Source organism: Hermetia illucens, chromosome 2 (genome assembly GCF_905115235.1).
Source record: "Hermetia illucens chromosome 2, iHerIll2.2.curated.20191125, whole genome shotgun sequence".
NCBI classification, from domain to species: Eukaryota; Metazoa; Arthropoda; class Insecta; order Diptera; family Stratiomyidae; genus Hermetia; species Hermetia illucens.
In genome coordinates this window covers 158,119,660-158,142,502 of record NC_051850.1, presented here as the reverse complement: position 1 = coordinate 158,142,502, position 22,843 = coordinate 158,119,660, and the positions used below count along the sequence as shown (strand labels likewise).

At 43.5% G+C, this 22,843-nt stretch overlaps 1 protein-coding gene across 1 annotated transcript; it reads right to left on the bottom strand.

Moving 5' to 3' along the window:
- Window positions 1–4,339: 4,339 nt before the first annotated feature.
- On the bottom strand, window positions 4,340–16,740 carry LOC119649557 (1,5-anhydro-D-fructose reductase-like). Its single transcript, XM_038051752.1, has 6 exons — window positions 16,407–16,740; window positions 5,458–5,625; window positions 5,217–5,392; window positions 5,003–5,147; window positions 4,702–4,899; window positions 4,340–4,627 (listed from the first exon to the last, which is right to left on the bottom strand). The coding sequence occupies exons 1-6, from the start codon at window positions 16,476–16,478 to the stop codon at window positions 4,433–4,435; spliced, it is 954 nt and encodes a 317-aa protein (XP_037907680.1). The 5' UTR covers window positions 16,479–16,740; the 3' UTR covers window positions 4,340–4,432.
- Window positions 16,741–22,843: the final 6,103 nt, after the last annotated feature.

The following is a 22,843-nucleotide window of genomic DNA, read 5'->3' as shown; positions in this document are numbered from 1 at the left end:
GAGCCTAGGCACCATACAGTGGCAGCCATTTGATTTTTTTTTCAGATTTTTCGGTTGGGTAGTTCCTGAAAATGGGTCCGTTAAGGAAATGATTACTTTCGACCCCCCGTACTCCCCACCTTTCCAACAAATATCAAAACAAACACCGGCTTCGGAAAGTTCTGCTCGAGACCGTTCATTTGATACCCAACATGACTATATTTGGAGAAAAAAATGTACCCCCCCCCCCTTGCGTGTATAGGGACCCCCCTTAAATTTGACGTTGAATGATGTAACTGGCTTTGTTTTACACAAAACCTTAAAAACGACTCGACCGCGCGAGTAATGGAACTTGTTCCATAGACATAAAAAAAAATAAATGATTTTATTTTTAGACGTTTATTCACATCAATGCGAATGCAATACAATACAATAACTGCCTTTACGTTAATTGAGTGCACCATTTATAATATTACAATAATGCTTACTCAGGTGCATGTGCGTGGAGTGCGTTAACATATTATATTTAGAAAAAAGTAGAGTGCATGGCATGTGTGGCAATCTGATGAGTTAGCATGGCATGTGTTGGTATCGAAGTTCGCATTGGGGTCGTTGACGTGGATCATGTATTGGCATCGGGTGGTTATGATGGGGTCGTTGACGTAACTCGCGCGTGGTGTCGAAAGTCTCCGGACCCGAGTGCCGCGATCGAGAGGAAGAATCCACGACGAATCACAATCTCGATCCTTGTTCCTCCTGTCTCAAATGTTCAGAGAGGCGCGACAACTCATCAATCAATCTTGAAATTTAAAGTGAGAGTTTGAAGAAAAATTCTTTTGCTATGCACTTCGAACAATTCGAAAGTGCGAAGGATCATCATCATCAACGGCGCAACAACCGGTATCCGGTCTAGGCCTGTCTTAATAAGGAACTCCAGACATCCCGGTTTTGCGCCGAGGCCCACCAATTCGATATCCCTAAAAGCTGTCTGATCGTCCTGACCTACGCCATCGTTCCATCTCAGACAGGGTCTGCCTCGTCTTCTTTTCTACCATAGATATTGCCCTTATAGACTTTCCGGGCTGAATCATCCCCATCCATATTGATTTAGTGACCCGCCCACCGTAAACTATTGAGCCACATATTATCCACATCCAGACGGTCGTGGTATCGCTCATAGATTTCGTCGTTATGTAGGCTACAGAATCGTCCATCCTCATGTAGGAGACCGAAAATTCTTCGGAGGATTCTTCTCTCGCAATTTTTCTTGCTAAGAATCCAAGTCTCCGAAGAGTACATGAGGACTGGCAAGATCATAGTCTTGTACAGTAAGAGCTTTGACCCCGTGGTGAGACGTTTCGAGCGGAACAGTTTTTGTAAGCTGAAATAGGCTCCGTTGGCAGCCAACAATCGTGCCCGGATTTCCTCGTCGTAGCTGTTATCGGGTGTGATTTTCGACCCTAGATAGGATAAATTATCAACGGTCTCAAAGTTGTATTCTCCTATCCTTATTCTTCCCGTTTGACCAGTGCGGTTTGGTGTTGTTGGTTGGTTGATTTTTGGTGCTGACGTTGCCACCATATATTTTGTCTTGCCTCCGTTGATCTGCAGCCCAAGATCTCGCGCCGCCTGCTCGATCTGGATAAAGGCAGTTTGTATGTCTCGGGTCGTTCTTCTCATGATGCCGATATCGTCAGTATGGGCCAGTAGCTGGGTAAACTTAAAGAGGATCGTACCTCTTGCATTTACCTCAGGATCACGGATCACTTTCTCCAAAGCCAAGTTAAAGAAGACGCATGATAGGGCTTCCCCTTGTCGTAGACCGTTGTTGATGTCGAATGGTCTTGACAGTGATTCTGCTGCTTTTATCTGGTCTCGCACATTGGTCAGGGTCAGCCTAGTCGGTCTGTCCTATCAATTTCGTCGGGAAACCGAATGCTCTCCTGGCCGTGTACAATTTTACCCTGGCTATGCTATCATAGGCGGCTTTAAAGTCGATGTAAAGATAGTGTAACTGATGTCCATATTCCAACAGTTTTTCCATCGCTTGCCGCAGAGAGAAAATCTGATCTGTTGCTGATTTGCCTGGAGTGAAGCCTCTTTGGTATGGGCCAATGATAATCTGGGCGTAAGGCGCTATCCGGCCTAACAAGATATGGGAGAATATCGTATAGATGGGACTCAGTAAGGTGATACCTCAATAATTGCTGCACTGTGCGATATCTCCCTTTTTATGTATGAGACAGATAATGCTTCTTTGCCAGTCGTCAGGCATTGATTCGCTGTCCCACACCTTGAGTACAAGTTGATGAACCACGAGGTGTAATTGGTCGCCTCCATATTTAACCAATTCGGCTGTAATTCCATCGGCTCCTGGCGACTTATGATTTTTAAACCGGTGAACTGTACGGACTTTTTCCCATCGCTGCCGGAAATCAGATTTCCCTCTTTGTCTCGGCAGGATGAACATCGAGGTGTGCAAGGCTTCATCCTGCTGACTTGTTGGTAAAACTTCCGCACCTGGTGCGGTTGCTCCCTGTACTTTTCTAGTTCGCAAACCGTAGTCCGTGGCTGAGAGGTGGCAGCGTTAAATCAACAAGTGGTCAATTTGGTTGAAAGTGGTCCCGTCTGAAGGGACCCAAGTTTGTTTGTGGACCGCTTTCCGCGCAAACCAGTTACTTCCAACAACCACTTCGTGTGACACTGCTAATTGAATTATCCGCAGTCCGTTATCATGGGTATCCTAATGTAAGCTATGGGAGCTATCGTATCACCTGAATAAGGGGTCCGTCCCTATTTGGCTGTTAAAATCCCCAAAGATGATTTTGATATCATACTTGGGACAGGTTTCAAGGGTTCGGTCTACTGCCTCATAGAAAGTATCCTTCTCCGACTCTGCGGTCTCCTCTGTAGGGGCGTGAACGTTAATAAGGCTTATATTTCCAAACGTTCGCTAATGTTTTCAAAGCCGATAGCAGCAGGTTTCATTTTTTGGCTGACTAAGAAACCTATCCCGAGCACATGATTTACTAAATGAACACTATAATATATGGTTTAGTGGCTCTTCTCCATGAAACCGATCCTTGCCCAACGCATCTCCTGCAACGTTGTTACGTGAGTTCTATATTGAGACAGGGTATCGGCTAGCTGCTTGGTAGCTCCTTCTCTGTACAGTGAATGCAGAAAATACGTTAATTCGTTATTCTGTTTATCTTGCCAAGTTCGCCGTTGTGCTGTCAGTCCCGCACAAGGCTCCTTTTGTGGCTTCGTAGCAAGTTGTTTTCCATGTACGGTTGTCAGCCATATCCAACCCTGGAGGACAATTTGGTACAATTTGTCTGTTTTTTAAGCGCGGGAGAGATATTGTTTGGTAGTAGAGCTGTTGGTATTGGTTCAGCAGGCGTTTCGCAGGTTTAATTCTCCATCGTGGGTACCAATCGACGTTTCGTCCTAGGACCTATACTACCCTTTGACCACTTTGACCTCTATAGCAGAAGCTTAATTTGTTGTAATGTATTCACTAGTCCTACCTTTCGATTCCGTCTTATATTACCATTGTGATTGACAGGCTTCTTTCTTGCATTTCATCAATCCATATTTATTGTGTCAAGTTGGATGGAAATTCTCTTTGATATCAACACAAGTTTCTAGCTTTCTCCACTTTATTTTCAAATTTAAGTTACCACATCTACAACACAATGGGAGGATCTGTGCACTGAACACCTTAAGGAACCAATCAATGGACTCATAATCGGTTAGGTTAAATTGAAGAACCTCTTATATGTTGTACCTTATCTAATATTCACACCGCGTTATTTAGACGGTTTCATACCTGCGATGCTTACAGGCTTTTGCAAATGTAAGGACATTTTTTAGAGGCAGGAAGCATTAGATTCTTCATCTTAGCAAGATGGGTAGCTGCGGATAAGGTACAAGCGCTACCTGACTTCTTCCTCTCTTTAGTCGCAAATAGTCGAGCCATCCCACCTCCCTTTTTAAAATCAATAAAAATACCCCTTTTGCGACTGCAGGTTCTTTTACAAAGATTCTCTTCTATACCAGCATCAGTTCCTCCATTCGGTCATGTAATTTTCTCTGACTTCGCCCTTCAGAATAAACTTAGCAAAAACGGGCTCTGGTCCCACCATTATGGAACTGGACCCTTGGCCAACTAGCCTATTAGATTCCTTAAGAGAGCTTCGAGTTTAGTGATCGGCACTTGATACTACTAAATTTGTGCAGATTTGGGTTCCTTATTTATGCAGATCTCATTCCTAAAAAAATCCCTGTCTCTTAGAAACTTAGGAAGGAATAGAGTTCCTTTTCAAAAAATAGTAATCGAAAATAAAACAAATTTATTCATTTCCTCTCTGCACCAACTCAACTTTTCTCGCTTTATTTTACATCCCCTCCACCACAATAATTCCTTCACTCTTTGATCGTTGTGACAAATTCAAAATTCAGTTTTGAATGGATAATGTTTATGACTTTTGTCGACCATACTGAAATTACAAACGCGGACACCAGTATTGAGTTCTTCCAAAATCTTCATATCATCTGGAGATAGTTCAAAGTCAAACACCTGGAAATTTTCTTCGATTCGTGATTTTGTCACTGACTTCGGAATGGGGATAGTTCCTAGTTCGAGCTGCAAATCAAAAGAGATATTGGCCATCAAATACTGACCTTCAATTTTCTTTATTATTTCTAATAATTACTTACACAATAGCGGATAGCAACCTGGGCTGGGGTTTTACTATATTTTTTCGCAATTGCTTTAGTTCGCTCGTCATAAAGAAAAGCTGGTTTCTTAGCTGCGGAGTTATGTCGACCCAAAGGACAATATGAGATTACTACAATGTCTCGCTTCCTACAGAACTCACGAAGTTTCTTCTGATTTAGTTCAATATGACACTCGAACTGCAAATGGTCGAAAGAAAGATACAAGGATCAGATTTGAACCAGAGAAGCCAAAGATGGAAAACTTATGCTTCTCTACTACTTAGAAAACCTCTTCTCTTACCTGATTTACAACTGGCTTAATTTCACAGTTTCCTAAAATTCTTTCAGTTTGGTCAGCATTGAAGTTTGAAATTCCGATACTTCGGACCAGCCCCTTTTTCACAAGTTGTTCCATTGGCTTCCAGATGTCCACACAATCATAGTCACTAGAAGGCAAATATTCTAATTAATACACTTTCCTTTGAGCTTCTAATATTGTAAGTTTGCATTCATACTTTGTCGTTACGAAAGTTGCCCGTTCTGCTTTGGGTATAGGCGTGGCATCATCAACGTAAGCGAATCCCATAGGGAAATGAATCAAATATAGGTCAATATAGTCTAGCCCTAGATTTTCCAATGACTTCCTACAAGCGTACTCAACTCTGGAAGGATCGTAATGAATACACCAAAGCTAAAAATAAGGATAAATTTTGTCTCGGTTTAGGTATTCCAGTGAACTTGGTGCAAATATCTCACTTTTGTTGTTAGAAAAATATCTTCACGTTTAACGTCTCCGCTTGATATTTTTTCGTTTATGGCCAAGCCCACTTCGTGTTCATTCCCATAGAAGAAAGCTGTGTCGATGTAACGATAACCAGTGTCAATGGCATATTTTACTGCTTCAGCTACTTCATTGGGTTTGGACTGAAAATAAAAGTAAGCAAAAACACAAACAGGACTAGGGATCAGTATGTCTAGACAGGTTCCACACTAAACGAGAAATTTGACGAGAAAGGGTGAAAATTTCCGCTTTTGTGGGTTCATATAAGAAAGCAAATAACACTTGGGAACTAATACGTGTGGTTTTCCAGGTTTTGTTTGTAAAACAAACAATATTGGTGCATTATCTGTCTGTCTGTCTCTCACACGCACTTTTCTCACAAACCGCTGAACCGATTGACATGTAATTTGGTGGCAATTCAGAATCTATGAACGCCCAAACATGCGTTCCCATCTTTCTAGGTTGAATTTAAGGAGGGGTCCTTATACATGCAAAAGCAGGGTGTAAATTTTTTTAACCGAATATACTCATGTGGGGTATCGTTTAGTAGGTTTCGATTAGTACTTTTCGAAGCCAGTTTTATAATAGTTTTGTGATTTGCTGGAAACTCGGGTAGTGCTGGAGTCGATGATTACGATCATTTCTTAACGGACCCATTCTCAGAAACGACCCAACCGAAAAATCTGAACAAAATCATGGAACTGCTCCTATACGTTGTCCAAGTCTCAAAATATTTTCCATCTATGCATATCTACTCAATTAATAATAGTCTATTGCTATGTTTTTGGAAACTTGACTAGAGACTCCCCTTAAATTTATTCTAGAGTTATAAAATTAATGTAGATTATAGTATGATGTATGATATTCCCAAGTTTGATCAAAATCTCACCATTGCTGACTAAGTTACAGTAGCTCAAAGTTGTCTTTTTCGTGTGCATTCACTACACCTCACAATAATACATATCAATATCACACTAAAGTGAGTAGTTTGACATGATAAATATACATATGCATTACGGGCTACGTGCAAATGGGATTGTTCTGCACTCCAATATAATTTACAAACAAAACCTTTCTTACCTGATGCGTCTACCTTCCGGTTTCCGGCCCCCACCAAGTGCTACAGGTGTCTGGACTATGGACACACGTCAGCAACTTGCAGAGAACCGGGCAGGAGAACAGCATGCCGGAGATCCGACCAGGTAGATTACCAAGCGTAGACCTGCAATGAGAGCGATACCTGCATTCTCTGCAGGGATTGTGGCGCGACTGGTGAGAATGTCGCACACACTGCGGGCTCGGGACGGGGTTCAATATTTAAGGCGGAACTGGAAAGGGTTATAGCGCGAATGGCACGATCTGCATTTTACAAATTAACATGCACCGGAGTGCAACCGCTCACCAGTTGCTAGCGCAGTTCACTGCGCAGGAAAATACTGATCTAGTGTTAATCAGCGATCAATACCAAAATAGGGACCCGGCTTCATAGCATCTCGACTTATCGGGCAAGGCCGCCACCTGGGTTCGGGACGACGGGACGGAGGGGCAAATCCTGATAGGCGGTAATTTTAATGCTAGGGCCCTAGAATCGGGCATACCTCAGCCGGACTCCAGAGGGAAACGGCTTTTAGAAATGGTAGCGAAAACCGGGCTTGTAGTTTTAAATGCCGGATCCACGCCAACGTTTAGTCGCCCAGGCTGTGAAGGACGCATTCCTGATATCACTTTTACGTCGGAATCTCTGGTATCATCGGTGGACGGGTGGCGAGTCTTGGAAGACTTCTCGGCAAGTGACCACCAAAGCATCGCGTTCGAAGTGGCTGACGTTACTTGTCGGCGGGCGCCAACGCAACGCTCCCCCTGCCTATGAAACATCGGGAAGTTCGTCGAACTTCTAGGAGCAGGCAGACCCACGCTGAACGACGCTCCGGAGGGTGATAGCATCCTAGCTGACACCGTCGTAAATTCAGTGCTGAACCTGATAACGACGGCGTATGAGTATTCCATGCCCCAGACCGGCCTCAACCCTTACAAATCTTCTATGTACTGGTGGACGACAGAAATTGCCGACTTACGGAGGAAATGTCATAAGCTCCACCGTTTAGCACACGCCAACGAGGTGGCATGTGCCATAAAGGCACGGTATAGATCAACAGAAACGAGACTTCATAGAGTGATAAATAAAAGCAAAGCTCGCGGCTGGTAGACCTTGGTCAACAAGGTAAATGAGGGCCCTTGGGGACTTGGCTATAACCTTGTTACTCGGAAAATCGGGGCTCTGCGGAAACCCTGCGTACTAAGTACCGACCAGATGGACCTCATTGTACGGGCATACGTCCTGCACGGATTGATGTCAATAAGGCGGAAAGCGTCGGGGATTGCCCTCTTTTAGCAATGAGAGAACTCGAAAAAGCGGTTCTTACTATGAAAAACAAGAAGGCGCCTGGTCCTGATGGCATCGCGAAATTTCCAAACTGGTGTTCCGCTAACGGCCAGACTTTCTGCTTGGGGTGTTCAACGCTTGTTTGAAGGAGGGCATTTTTCCTTGTCCCTGGAAGGTAGCCAGACTGGCTCAGATCAGCAAGGGTAAAAGAGAGCTGGAATTCCCGTCTGCATATCGACCGTTATGTATGCTTCACACGGCTAGGAAAGTGCTCGAGAAGCTCATCAGAAGTAGCCTCACTAAAGCGATCCGCCCTGCCGGGGACTTATCCCCAAAGCATTTCGGATTCAGGAGCAGAGAGATCCACAGTGGATGCTATTATGGAGGTCGTAAATGCGGTTCATTGAGCCGAGGCACACAGTCACCGATCTCGGCGGATAGTGCTCCTCATAACGCTTGATGACAGAAATACCTTCAATTCCGTAAGATGAACAGGTATGACAGATATGTTAAAAACTCATTTTACGTGCCAAGCTATCTCTTGCGAATATTGAGGGATTATCTGAAAAACCGCTCTCTGCTCTATGAGACGCTAGAGAGCCAGAGGAGGGTGGAAATCACGTCGCGAGTAGCACAGGGATCCATCCTAGAACCGGACCTCTGGTACGCTTCCTACGATAGTTTGGTGAGACTCGATATTCCCGAAGAGTCGCGTCTTGTCGGTTATGCAGCTGACATTGCGGCACTTGTCGCCGAACGCACTGTTAAACAAGCGCAAAGCAGACTTGGCATTTTGTTGCTACGGGTAACTACTGGATGACTGCTCATGGTTTCAGCCTTGCGCTGAAAAAAACCGAAGTAGTCATCTTACCAGAAAGAGAATCCCGACCCTGCATCCCATATCGATTGGTGAGTGACTATAGAGTCAAAACCAGCGGTTAAATACCTTGGATTAATGCTCGACTCGAAGATGACCTTCTTCGAGCAAATCAAAGCAGCAGCGGACAGGACTTCAGTTGAAGTCTCGACCTTGAGTCGGCGAATGGCGAATGTTGGGGGTTCTATATCTCCTTATGGGAGCAACGCAGTCGGTTCTGCTCTATGGCGCGGAGGTATAGGCGTATGCCTTTGACAAGGAGGTGCATCGTAAGCGCATTGCTGAAGTGCAGAAACGGGGAGCTTTGTGAGTGGCGATGCTTGTCGCACTGTCTCAGAACCGGCGGTGATGGTGATCGCGAGAGTGATCCCCATTGGCCTTCTTGGCAAGGAGCCTAAAGCTATCTACCGCCGTAAGGATGAAAACTTAAGAGAGGTGGTTGCCCGTGAAGAACGTCAACGCACTCTTATCGTGTGGCAACTCCCTTGGCAAAATGAGCCAAGGGACAGATGGACTGCGCGACTCATCGATAATTTTGAGCCATAGCTGAACCGAACGCACGGTGAGATTGATTACTTCCTTACCCAACTTCTAAACGGGTATGGAGGTTTTCAGTCTTACCTGCATAGGATTGGGAGCACATGATCTCCTGATTGTATGTTCTGCAATGGAGTGGCAGGCGACGCTGAACGCACCTTTTTCTTTCGCGAAAGGTGGGATGGCTTTCGTTAGCAGCTTTATGCAGGCACAGGGCAGCTCTCTCCAGACAACATTGTCATAGAGATGCTGAAGAGCGCTGGCAGCTGAAGTCGTGTTGCGCATTATGTTCGAACTTTTCTTATTGCGTAGAAGATTGAACTCAACCGGCGCAGGGACCGGATGGCAAGGGGTTCCCTAAACTAACAACTCCCTTCCCCTCTCGTTGGTGAAAGGGATTCCCTGACTTGAAGGCTCCCGAAGCCGAGAGAGCGGGGAGGGCTAGCCCGAATTAATGTGTCCAACGGTTCCAGGTTAGTTCTCTGATGGCAGGTAGGTGTTTAGTTGGTAGTGCGACAGCGTACATTTGAAGGAGTCCAACGCATTCACCTACCCTACTTCCAAAAAAACTCCCGGATCCCGAGCATATGTCGGCACTATAATGTATTCCAGCTTGGTCTGTTAGACTCTCCCCCTACTATAGTTTGAAGCTTAAACTAAGCTCTCTACTTTCTCTTCCATGGGGGGCAGTATTCAAGTGGATTCTCTCCGTTTATTAGCCTCGTTTATAAATAAATAAACAAATAAAACTAGCAGAGTTGTTCCCGATAACGTCATCAAGCCGTAGGTCACCGAGAATAAAGCTAGTCTGTCACATGCATTTTATTCATTTATATCAACTAAAGGTTAACTTCTGGAAGCGGTTACGATATAGGCATCGAAGTAAGGCAGGACGCCAGAAACTACCCTACCTGTTTTACACAAAATCTTAAAAACTATTCAAATGTGATCAAAAGATATTAATATTAATGAAAGCATAAGTGTTGCAGATTATACAAATACATAAAAAAAAACCACAAATAGCGCGAAAGTTGCTTGTTTAAATATAGACCAAGCACATGACAATTGTAAAATGCAACTTTTTTAGCATTTATATACAAACAAAGCTCTAAAACACAAAAAATAGGTAGTAAATACCTCGTCTACATAAGACACTATTGTCGGCACTGTTTTCCACGAAAACCTATAATATATAAATATGGAGATCATAAAATGTTTAAGTGGTCACTTAGCACTTAGCACTTAAAACAATATGACTTAAGATGTCCACAAAATTTTCTTAAAGATACAATTGAGTGCCAATGTCATCCCATTTGATTAATCAACAGCAAAAGGGACCAGAGCAAGTTTGGCACCTTTGCGAAGCTACTAGTCAAAGTTGCATCTGCAGTCACCTTTCGATGAAGAGTACCCCTCTCGTCCGTCGTCAATGCCTCGTTGGAGACAGGGTTAGTTTGACAGGTAGGTGAACACTACACATACAGTGACCATTAAACGTCATCCATAGTCGTATTGAAAGTATAACAACTGGAGAAATTGGCTACATCTTTAAAGATTTTGGTTGCTAGCTCAAGAGGAACTTCAAGATTCTAAGGGATCAGCAATGGCAAAGGTAAGTCAGCTGTATCCGCATCCAATTAAGACAGGTGACCCTATAATGTCGTGCCAGCGTCTGCACGAGAGTAGGAGAACAAACTACTGGTGGAACTAGCAAATCTGGTTCGTCTTGTCTGCGAGCGAGAAAAGTTTGCCAAACAGCAAGGAGAAAACCGAAATACCAGGGACTGAAGGAAGAACGCTGAAATCAATGAAGTAGTTTTAAAAAAACTTTACGAGAAAGCAAACGGAATTGCTGCAACCAGCTATACCTTGAGTCCATTATAAACCCGGAAAGCGCTACCTTCAAAGTTGTTGTTGTTGTTGTACGTGAGTGAAATACCCCAAGTCAACTGTATGTGGCTCTTCTTGAAAATAACGACAATCTTCGCTCCGCAGCGCGCATCTCCTCGATCCCCTGGGTTACCGAGGAGAAACTCCGGGAATACTGTGCAAGCCAGACTAAACCCGACTGGTTCATTAGCGCATATAAATCTTGCCTGGTAGAAACCACACGTTGTTGAACAGATAGAAATTGATTCTACTGCCAAAGTTCAATTCACGTTACCCTATCTATCTATCTATCACTATGTGCAAGATTGATTGATTATATACAACTTTATAAAAGGCTGCTCCTTTTCATCGACTTGAGGAATGGTTTATTGCAACGATAGCAAAGATTTCGGCGAGGCCATTCTAAGATTGATGCAATAGCAGTGGCAATGTATCGCAAGAATTGAAATGTATCTTATCTCTGGGCGGAAACATTGCACAATGCTATGAGTCGCAGAAGTTTCAGGCATAGGCCAATTCCGTTGATGGTATAGTGGGGGCCATCGCGGGAATGATGTCTTCAGATCTTTTAGGGAATGAAGTCACGAGCTATTGAGCTACCATCTGATGCAGTTCCTTACCTACCTACCTCCTAGCATTATGAATAAAAGAAATGCCTACAGCCCTCCGAAATGAACGAGTTTTGTTACTGTTTTTCAAGCGCCATTACATTCAACGACCCAGAAGATATTATGTGCGGTTGTCCGAACCTCACGGATGAAGGAAGAAAATTGAGCGACTGTTTCAACACAGGTAAATCGAAGTCAAAGCCCTTCCCATAAATCAATACTTGACGGTGAACTCGCAGTGATATAAACGAAAAAGTGGGGATATCACACTGCTGTAACCTATTATAATGCTGTCTATAAAAAAGAAAAAAAAAAGAATATTCTGGGAAGGAAACTGTCCCACTGTCTGTCTGGAAGCGAAAAGGCAATCGAGCAATCCAAGATATAACCAATAACAATTGGCTTAATTAACAAATCTGTTTACCACTTCACTCAGAAGAGGAAGGAAAGACGAAATCGTAATGGACATCAGAAATTCCACCAAACAAAAAAGAGTCGGAAAAATTGAATCTACTAACCATCACTTCTTAGCGGACAAGGGGAAAAATTGGTTGCTATAGAAGAAGGTAGGTTTCATCTGGTAAAGAAAGATTCTGATCCTTGACTACATCAGAAAAGTGAGTAAAGCCCCACCGCCCTGAATAATAATAATAACGCAGTCTTGCAGATTACTCACTGAACAGGCTATCACCATACAAGCAGTTAGGAATAAAATGGAAATCAATCTATAAGAAGAAGGAGGAACTTGAGGTCCGGTACGGATAACCGGTGGAGTCGTCTAACTTATTGATTAGGTTGGGCTCCTGTAATGCACTGCACGGCGTCAAAACCGCTAATAGTGGGGCGATTCGACGTTTAGGCGCCACGATGACGCGGAGCATTGCTCCGCCTACACCACAATCTGTGGCAACCACTTCAGTAGGTTCGCATAGGCAGCGGATGAAGTGAACTGAGAAAATAAATCTCTTAATCATCCGCTCCTACTAAGAAATAACTGCGGGGGAGGATACAACATCTTACCGCCCCTTGTTGCACCAGGGATTCGTCGAGCGTTGCCCGCAATTCGTGCACTTGACTGTGTAGCGAGTCGCAGAACAGTACCGCTCATTACTCGCAGCGACACAATCCCGGCCGCTATTAGAGAACGTGTTCGAGGTCATCGTGGAAACTGGTGACCGAGAGTCGACGGGGAAAGAGGCACCAACAACACCATACCGCACTGCAGGCAACAGTTTTAGTACTCGCCGAAGCGCTCTTCTCCACCGTCCAGCTGAGGTTTCCGCTGACTTTCGGGACAAATTCCAATGAGCATATATAGAATTCTGGGAAATGGATCCTTTCCTCGCGACTAGAAATTCCCAAGCTCTATACATCTCAAGCAACTCCGAGAATTCTATCTCAAATCAATAATAAGATTGAATCTCGGCTGTGTTCTAATATGTCGCAGCTGCAATTACAATCACTTGTGTATTGTGGTGAAGTTGCGGCTGTCAGACTACACGAACAGAAGATTCTCTTTCGTGTTATTGGTTTGAGTGACCGAAGAGCCTCACCATGGAAAATTCGTCTGGAACGTCGGCGGGACTCACTTAGGCAGGACATTGCTAGACTACTTCATTTCAGCACTGGCAATGCCAGCAGACGGGTGTGGAATAAAGTGCAAAGGGTTTACAGGAACTATGCTATCCCTAGTGAAACACCCGTTTTCGATGACGGAAGCGAAACAATATTGGGGTGGACTTTGGGGGTTACCCGCCTAGCAGTGGATCACCCGGTATGAATTTTGCGGATGTTACCGAAGAGGAGGTTCGACGAACCATCAACAGCTCGAAGAACTGGAGGTGCTGGTATAACCAAATTTACCAGTATACACAGTCGTTTGACACATTAGTCGGCCGGAGGAATTTCCACCCTGCGGGAATTACCTTCCTTATCCCTAAAAAGGACACAGTGCAGGACTCCGCAGACACAAGACCGATTACATGCTTACCAACCCGTTACAAATTCATAACGCCTATCATTAGTGGAAGGGTCAATGCGCACCTCGAGACCAACAACATTTTGTCTGAAGAGCAGAAGGACTACCGAGTCGGTTCAAGGGGTTGCAAGGAGCAACTCATTATCGACTCGGTTATTGTAGGACAAGCAACTAGAGGCCTAAGAAACCTATTTAGTTGCCATATAGATTATGCCAAAGCTTTCGACAGAGTGCCGCATACCTGGCAAATCGATGTCCTACGTCTATATCGCATTGATCCCAAAATAATAAAGTTGTTGGCGACAGTCATGGAAGGGTGGCATACCACCTTATCAGTGCATTCATCTGAGGGTGTCAACACCTCAGAACCTATCTGTATACGGAGAGGCATCTTCCAGGGGAATTCGTTGAGTCCCCTTTGGTTTTGTATGGCAAAGAACCCTATTTCATGGCTACTGAATGATGCTAGAGCGCATGGTTTTGCAATCAAATATGGTCTACGTGCTAAGTATGAACTGATACACTTAATGTACTTAGATGACATCATGCTGTATGCTGGTACTTATGACCAAGAGATTTGATATTGTCTGCTATTTGTAGTCTAGCCTAAAATTGATAGACCAGTAGCTTCCTCCAAATTACAGTTTTTATTTTTCAATATAAATATATATTTCGGGAGCAACTAACCCCCTAAGTAGCTTTGTACTGATGAAGGGGGTAAGTTGCTCCAGAAAAATATACATCTATATTGAAAAATAAAAAGCGTAGTTTGGAGGAAGCTACTGATGACCACCCTAGAAGTCTGTTGCGAATAATAGACATATTCAGCTGTGATATTCGGATGGAATTTGGATTAGACAAATGTCGAATTCAAGCCATCCGCAAAAGTCATCACGAGTCGAATGCCTGACTTAGCATTGGTAACCTCCACATCCAAGCTATGGCCGAGACAGACTTCTACAAGTACTTGGGAATTCTGCAAGGAACCCATGCTCAAGTTGGTGATTTGCAGGATGCTCTGCTGTCCAAATTCCTGCGACGTGTAAAGCTAGTACTGAAATCGCATCTCTCGGGGAAGAATAAGATAAGCACATTGAATGTATTCGCTATCCCTTCACTGGCCTATGGATTCAGAATATTGACGTGGATGAAGACCGATTGGAGAAACGTCCAATGACGGATACGGACTGCTATGTCCAAATTCCGAATACAAACTCTGCCGTGGAGCGGATGAACCTGCCTCGTGATATCGGAGGGAAGGGCGTGGTTGACATGACGGCACAACATCATCGCAAAGTCTACTCGCTACGCGCCTATTTTTATAGCAAAGAGCAGGGAAGTCCCCTGCATGCGACTGTCTGTAAGGTAAACTCTGGACTGACTCCACTTTACTTGAAGGATCGATCTTTCAATCCTCTGAGTGGGGTGACGCCGGACCAAGAGCGGATCGGTGAATGGAAGTCGAAAGCAAGATTCATCAAAACCTTGCATACAAACATGGGCTGATCATGGAAACATGTCCGGTTTACCGATATGAGCTGCAAGTACGCAAGTTCTAACTGATCGTCACATATCACACAACAAGCTTGACGTACTGTTAGTTGACAATACGGGTCACCCTGCCTATATTATTGATGTTGCTATCCCCCATAATAGAAGCATCGAACGAAAATACGTGAAGAGGAAGGTGAACAATGAGCCACTGGCTCGAGAAATCAAAGAAGTTTGGCGTCTCGAGTTCTCTTAAAATTTTCTATGGTTCTTTTTTTCCCAATCGCTTGGTGAATTCCTCAATCAGCTTCTTATAACACTGATTATTTGGTATAAATACAGCTCGACATTGTTAAAATATTTAACGAGAAAAACAAAGGCTATACCGTACTTTTTTTCAGTGTTATTCAATAAAAGCCCAGAACGGACTTCCTTAGAGCAGTCGCAAATAGCATACTCCTCGAATCCATCGTCAGTGTCATATCAGGCCACTTATTCCGACTAGGCATCTATCAAAAGGCAACAAGATAACTGGAGACATGGTTCGGTGTTGCAGACCCCCTAATTAGTCACATCAAGACCAAATACCGCCCCATATTTTAGCTTCACCCTTTGTGTTTTTCTTGAAATCATTCTACTATGCCCCTATTTGGAGTGCTGTAAGTCCTTTCTGAAACAGGTTTGCCTTTCGAAAAAATAAACGTAATAAAATTATCATACTGCATATACCGAAACTTGAAGGAGTACTGCCAAGCCGAAAACCAGAAGCTGGGCGCTTCGAGTATGAAAGGTTTTGCTTATATCCTATGTAAGTTGAAATAATCACTTTGGTATGATACTGACATTCTGTCTTAGATTGCAGTAAATTGCACAAAAGACAACTTGGACCTATAATAACTTTGTTAACATCAATACGATTTCCACCAAACTTGATGATATCATGCTCTGCATTAAGATGTACACACAAAACAACAATATAATCTGCAAGCAAAGCGGAACGACCACTTTTTTTTTTAATTTAATTACTTGGATACATAAGACCAACAATGATCTGATTCGAACAATTTGGGTTTCTCTACCTTGGTGAGATGATAAAATTAACGCGCATATTTGGAATAAAAACTTCTGAGAAAATAAATAATTTTCATTTAAAAACTTACAAGGAATGTTCCCAGTCCAAAACCCGGCATTTCAAGTCCATTATTGAGTTTTACACTTGGCACTTTCACCATTTTTAATGCACTGGAAAAAAACTCCGAAATTTGAAAATATAAACCACTTAATCGGCGTACAAGCAAATAAAATAAGGTCCTTTCTGTGAGGGAGGCTTAACGAATACTGTCCATAAGCCCAGAGAAGCAACGAATGAAGGTGATAGTGGATCAGTCCAGACCACCACTATTTCTACTTAGCAATTCTAGCTTCGTTAGAACAAAGCTTTTTCTTTTATAAGTCTTACTTTCTAGAAGTTTTCTTGACAATTAATGCCTTATACTGAGGGCAGTTATGTCTAGACCCAGAATTTCTCAAATTCCTACAGCCCACAAACAGCAAGTACTTTGTAAACATAAATTGAAAGTGGAAAATTACTTGGAAAGTCGTGATGAAAATATTAACAAACCAATATGTAGTAAGAAAAGCATTGGGGGCAATAAAGTAAACGTTTTAAAAGTAGAAACAATTATATATTCTACTTAGGTATGTACTTGTACAACATAATAGGGGAAGGAGGAGCTATCCCTCAACTGGGGACAAAAGTTAAGGGCACTGTTACCAACGCGTCAATTTGAGTTACTAATGCTAACTATCGTCTCCTTTGTAAAAATATTACATTGAGCACGCCTACCCACTCTCCTTGTCGTAGCAATGTACGTCAATTTCTTGGAAGACTGCTTAAGGACCCACTTGCTGAGATTAGATTTCACTACAATGTCATAGTCAGCCAGAGAATCATTGCCCTTTCCTAATGTTTAGGTCACACATTAGGAAAGGGCAGAGGTACTATGCCCGTTTTCTTCGGGAGCTGCACAACCAGATAGTAACATCGATAAAACTCCCAACTAAGTACGCTACTTCCTCACCAGGATGGGGACAAGGACTTCGAACGAAGAGCAGACTCAACGGAAAGAATGAAGGTTGTATATTAAGGCTTTACTGACTCAGCAGCTATGCGCGCATAATCCTACACTTTCGCAATTTAAACAAACGTCCTCTTCTAGTCCTAGATCGTAACAAGGAAGTAAGACTGTCCAACTCATCGTGTGTAGATCGATTGAAATCTAACCATCATTGTCGTGAGCGTTGCCGTGATCCAGAACATGGACGGAACTTTACTCGAAATCGCAAGACGACGAGGGCTTTGCTTTCACCTCAAATATTTCATGCTCCAGATGATGGAAAGGTTATGGCTGATGCCTGACAGCTCTGAATTCCCACCCTGGCATGATACGTCCATTGACACCATTTGACTTTCTTTTCTTCAAAAAAAAAGAGTTTTCGAAATAACCTTTTGACATGCCCTTTCCCATTCGAGTGAACGAACCATGAGAAAGATGATCCAAAGCAATGCACGCTTGGCAGGGGGAAGGGGAGTATTGACTGTCAACATGTTGCGGACAACATCAGATGACCTTCTTTTAGGAAAGTTTAAATTATAATAAACAAAAGAACTTTATATAAATCAACTTTAACCATTACTTTTTTGCAACGACACCAGCGGAGTTTAGAAGAAGAATCTAACTACCAAAGTGGCATGAGAAGGAACCTGTGTAAATCTGCAGAATTGGGAATAATAAAGCTCCCGCCACAGATGGTACTCTCAGCAGCTCTCTTAAGCCCTTGTCAAAACTGGTCTACCAGCTCGCTGAGGCAGCGTAACGAGAGCAACAAAAACTGGAGTTCTGTTCCTGAAACTAGTCTGGAAGAAGAATAAAGCAAACAGTCTGAAGAAAATTACAGTGGGCTGCCACTTAAGGCTATGCTGACAATTTGGGGCAATCTCCTAGTTTGGAAGACATGCGGCCTTTTCGAAAAGTAGGAAATGAATCAACCTAAAAGAGGACAGCAGGAACAATGCTAGCATTAGGATATTTCGCAAAACGGTCGATAAACCCTGATTCCTGGTATTGAGGTGTGACCTGACACAATTTTACAAGGGACATGATGACTGGGTAAAGTATCTGCACGGATTCAGATTTGTAATTACATTCATAAAAACCCGAAGCATATGTCCAAAGATGATTGCAGGTAATTTTGAAACTTTGGCTCTTGAAGAAGAAAAAGAAGGACAAGCACAAGAGGTCGAAGACTATTAGAAACTTTTGCTAGCCATCGAAGGTAAGCCCTTTCGGAAAGACGGTCTGGTTCAATTGTAGACCCGATGTTGATCAGTCCTGCACTGGTGCGCGGTATGTCTTGGCATGTTAGCGAGGAGTTCACCAAAGCCGAGCAAGACATCAGGCTGGTCTATAAAAGCTTCGTATGAGCAAACCTTCATAGACGCTTGGTTAGATGAACTCACTAAAGAAAAGCGCCTTTACGGAAAGAGCCAATGTTTATGGCGGGTCCACGTCCAGTAGATGTACATTCTCCGACAAAAGCCACAAATGCTGGTGGAATGGTGACCTTACCAGCTTTTGATAAACTTGCCACCGAAGTACACAGGAACGATCAGCTGCAATATGAGCACGCATTTAAGGAAGCCCACAAAAACGTTACGCTTCCTATCCAGCGTATTTTTGGAGGCCTTTCACGCAGTAACCAGAACAAGGCTGGCGGAGATCTGAAACACATTTGGCGACAATAAATCCCGGGGTCAGGACGGAGTACCGAGCACGGCACTTAATTACGTCATGAAGTCTACATCGGACATCTTTGATAAGTTGTTTGAAGTGTGTATGCCCAAGAGGATATTTTCACCATCATGGAAGTAGCAAAAACTCAAATTAGCTATTGGATTGGCCGAGAACCCGATTCACGGAAAGTGTAGTGCTACCTAAAATTTGATTAATTGAAATCAACGGAAATCCTAGCAATCCTAGCAATTGGTGTTCTCACCTACCTCGCCGTTATTGTCAGCAGCCGAACGGGTTCGGACAGACAGGGCAAAGTTGTTCCTTATTATTTTCAAACCAAGTCGACTCACACCTCCCAGTTGGCAGTCCCGGATAAGAACTAGTCAGCCTTGTGGTGAACTAACGTGAGCAGCGACAACTGTGACGATCCGGCATGACATTGGTTTACGATTTGGCAAATGATTCAGAATAAGTTGCACATGGGCTAACAGCTATGACAGTCTGTTACCTTGATATACGATCCTGGCTCTGAACACAAACTATCGTAAGGATTTGAGTCAACCCACAGGTGGCCTTCCTGCTTACATGGGCAATCACAAGGTTAATTTAAAGCGACTGCACTTTTTAGAGATAGCGGATTACAACTGTGAACCAAATTAAAATGACAACACCAGCAACAACAACGACAGCAACAAACACAACGACATAACCACCAATAGTCAAGAAATTATGGAAGGAGCAAAAATGCAACAGGCTCACTTCTGGCAGATAAAATGAGAGATTCCTTTATAAATCCCTTTGCAAGAGGCATGAACTTACAACGGTCACCTGCTGAAAAAATAGGAAGGTAACTATAAGGTAAGGTAACTATAAGTAAAAGAGGGACTAATATCGTAGAAGCGAAGCAATCCTGCGGCCAAAAAGGAGAGATGCAATCGAATTCGAGTTCGTTAAAGAGATAACGAGAACTGATGGGAAACTCCGAGCTGCGTGACACACCTTTAGAACGCCTCATACGATAGTCTTCTACGGCTCGAGATGTCTGATGAATTGCATTGCATTTGAGCGGATACCCGGATGATGGTTGAGCAGGGACAGCGCACACTGGGAATGGTCATACCAGATGATTGGCTGAACATGGAATCTCCCTAGCTCTGGAGAAAACTGAAGTTGCTGTCCTGACGACAGATAAGGTCCCCACAGTCTTCCCAATTCAGGCTGGTGAAATTATGGACTTATCGAAGACTACGGTGAAATACCTCGGCATCATGACACGAAGGTGAACTTCTTCGAACAGACAAGGCTGCGGCTAGAATGCTTGCGGTTTGTGGCTTGCTGATGAGCGCGGTTTAGTCCGTCCTCCTTTACGGTTCCGGAGCATGAGATAACTCCCTCAGAAGGAGGTGTAGCGCTAGCGAATAGCGCAAGTACAAAGACGAGAAGCTCTGCGAGATATATCCGCTTATCGTACCGTCTTGAGGCCAGCAGTAATGGTGACTGCGGAAGTTATTCCGATCGCTCTCCATGCTACCGAACGGAGGCTTATGCACCTCCGACGATCGAAATAAGGAACCCTTCGCTTGTGAAGAGGGAGCCCGCACTCTCTGCGTTACGCAGCGATCTTGGAAAAGCGAATCGAGAGGTAGATGGAGCATTTCATAAAAGACGTACAGCCGTAGGTTTACTATTATCTAACTAAGCTGCTCAACGAACATGGATGTTTTCAAACTTACCTGCACACAATAAGGAAATCCCGGTGGCTCGACTGTATTTATTGCAAGGATATGATGGATGATGCCGGCCACACCTTTTTCTTCCGCAGAACGTTGGAGCGCCATCGCCATCACCTTTTGATGGAAGGGTGTTTTGCGTCCCCGAATACCATAATTGAGGCCATTTTGCAGAGCGAGCACACATGGTGCCGAGTGGCACGTTACAGTCAAGGCATTCTTAAGGCGAAAAAGAGGGAGATGGATAGGGGAAATGCCAGGGTAACTCAGGCTTCCTGAATCCACGGGGTTTTAATCCTATATTGAATAGGCATGGCCTCGGGTAATGTGTCAAACAGTTCCGGGTCAGAATTGTAATCGTTCCAGGGGGTATTTCAGCCAACATGTCTATCTGAGTCAAAAGTCTGTATTCCCCCCTGGCAGATAGGATGACGAGGATGTACAGTGTGAAGTCCATCTCTCCTTTAATGCTGATGAAGGACACTGAAAGAGAGAAATGTGTAAATAGATGGCAGGAGCATTGGGATCTTTCAGGAAAGGATCGGTAGACATACAGGTTAATCTCTATAATCAGGGACTTTCTTGTTGATACAGCGAGAGCATATTTATTATAATCTCGTTCAGTTCCTCACAAAGCACAGAGAATATCGCCGGTACTTCTATAAGTTTAATATGGACAATTTACCTAAAACATTTGCCCAAAACTGGGCTAGAAAACGAATCTGGTTGAAACTTTTTGTAAAGCGCTGATATCGAAAAATATAATGCGGTGGTTACTAGCATGCCAGATGGATTGAGATACGATCAATTCGGAGATCGCATCGATCCAGGATAATCTGCGAAAAGCGAAAGAAGCCAAGGAATTGCGGTCGCGAACCCTGCTTATAACAAAAAAGGGTCTAAGCTGCAGTAAGTTAACTCCGCCCTATGATACAATACCTAATAATGGTTCCACGGGGCAAAGGTGCGGTAGCTAAAATTTAATTGTCACGACAACGATTAGTATTGTTATTAAGGTATATACGAAGTTGTAATGGGAACGTTCAAAGGCTAAAGAACTCCACGAACTACCTGTCCCGATCTGGTCCTAATAATTGTCCAGGTTTTATTTCCTAGAGGAGAAAAGTGTCAAAACAGCCTCTAGAGACGCTTAGAGGTTATCCATGCAGTAAGGAGAGAAAAAGTGCTACAGGTTTGAAGCAGACTGGGAGATAGGAAAGTACCTGACCTTAACGACATACCAAATAAAGCCCTTGAGCCAGCTGTAAAGTTGAAGTCAGTTACATTAAGGAAACAGTTTACGGCATGATTGTTCAATCGGAGGCTTTTTACGTGTTAAAAACGTCAGAGGGTAGTGTTCTTACCTAAAGCTGGTAAACCTCCTTGTAAACTGTTTTCATAGAGACTTACAATTTATAAATTATTGCTCCCTGCTAAAGAGGGTCTGGGAGGTTTATCAGAACCACAATTTGGCTTCCGTATAGCTAAATTACTGGTTGCGATTGTTAGCAAGAAGCGTCGTAAGGAATCAACCACCCGTGTCCTTATCAAGGAAGACGCCAAATATTGGGGTTCACAAGTCACCCGTAGGGCCAGTTCAGCGAACTGCATTGGATTCGGCATTGAACATCCAGAACATGAATGGGGTTTACGAAAAACCGGGTTCAAAGTGTTCTGTGGCTGTTTAGAAGATGCGATAGCTGAAATGATGCCGATCGACTTCTTTATATGTTTCAAACTTAACTATCTCAGCTGTGACAGGATCACAGACGGCCCGGAAATGTCTTTCGTTACCCTGGATTTAGGGGAGAAAGTAAAAGTTTTGAGAATATTGCGTACGACAGTAGCACTGGAAAGCTTAATCGGGGAAATGCTTGTTTACCAGGGAAATGTGTTGCGTGAATGTGCACCTTTCCGTAAACAGACTTGTTAACGCTATGTGAAAATCTGAGGTCATGATTGCGGTCAGTCGAAAATTGAAGTAATAAAAAATAGCAAAGATGCACTATTCTGTCAGAATAGTACGAATATTTAGTAATGGTACTTAATTACAAATGGCACGATATGAGCAAG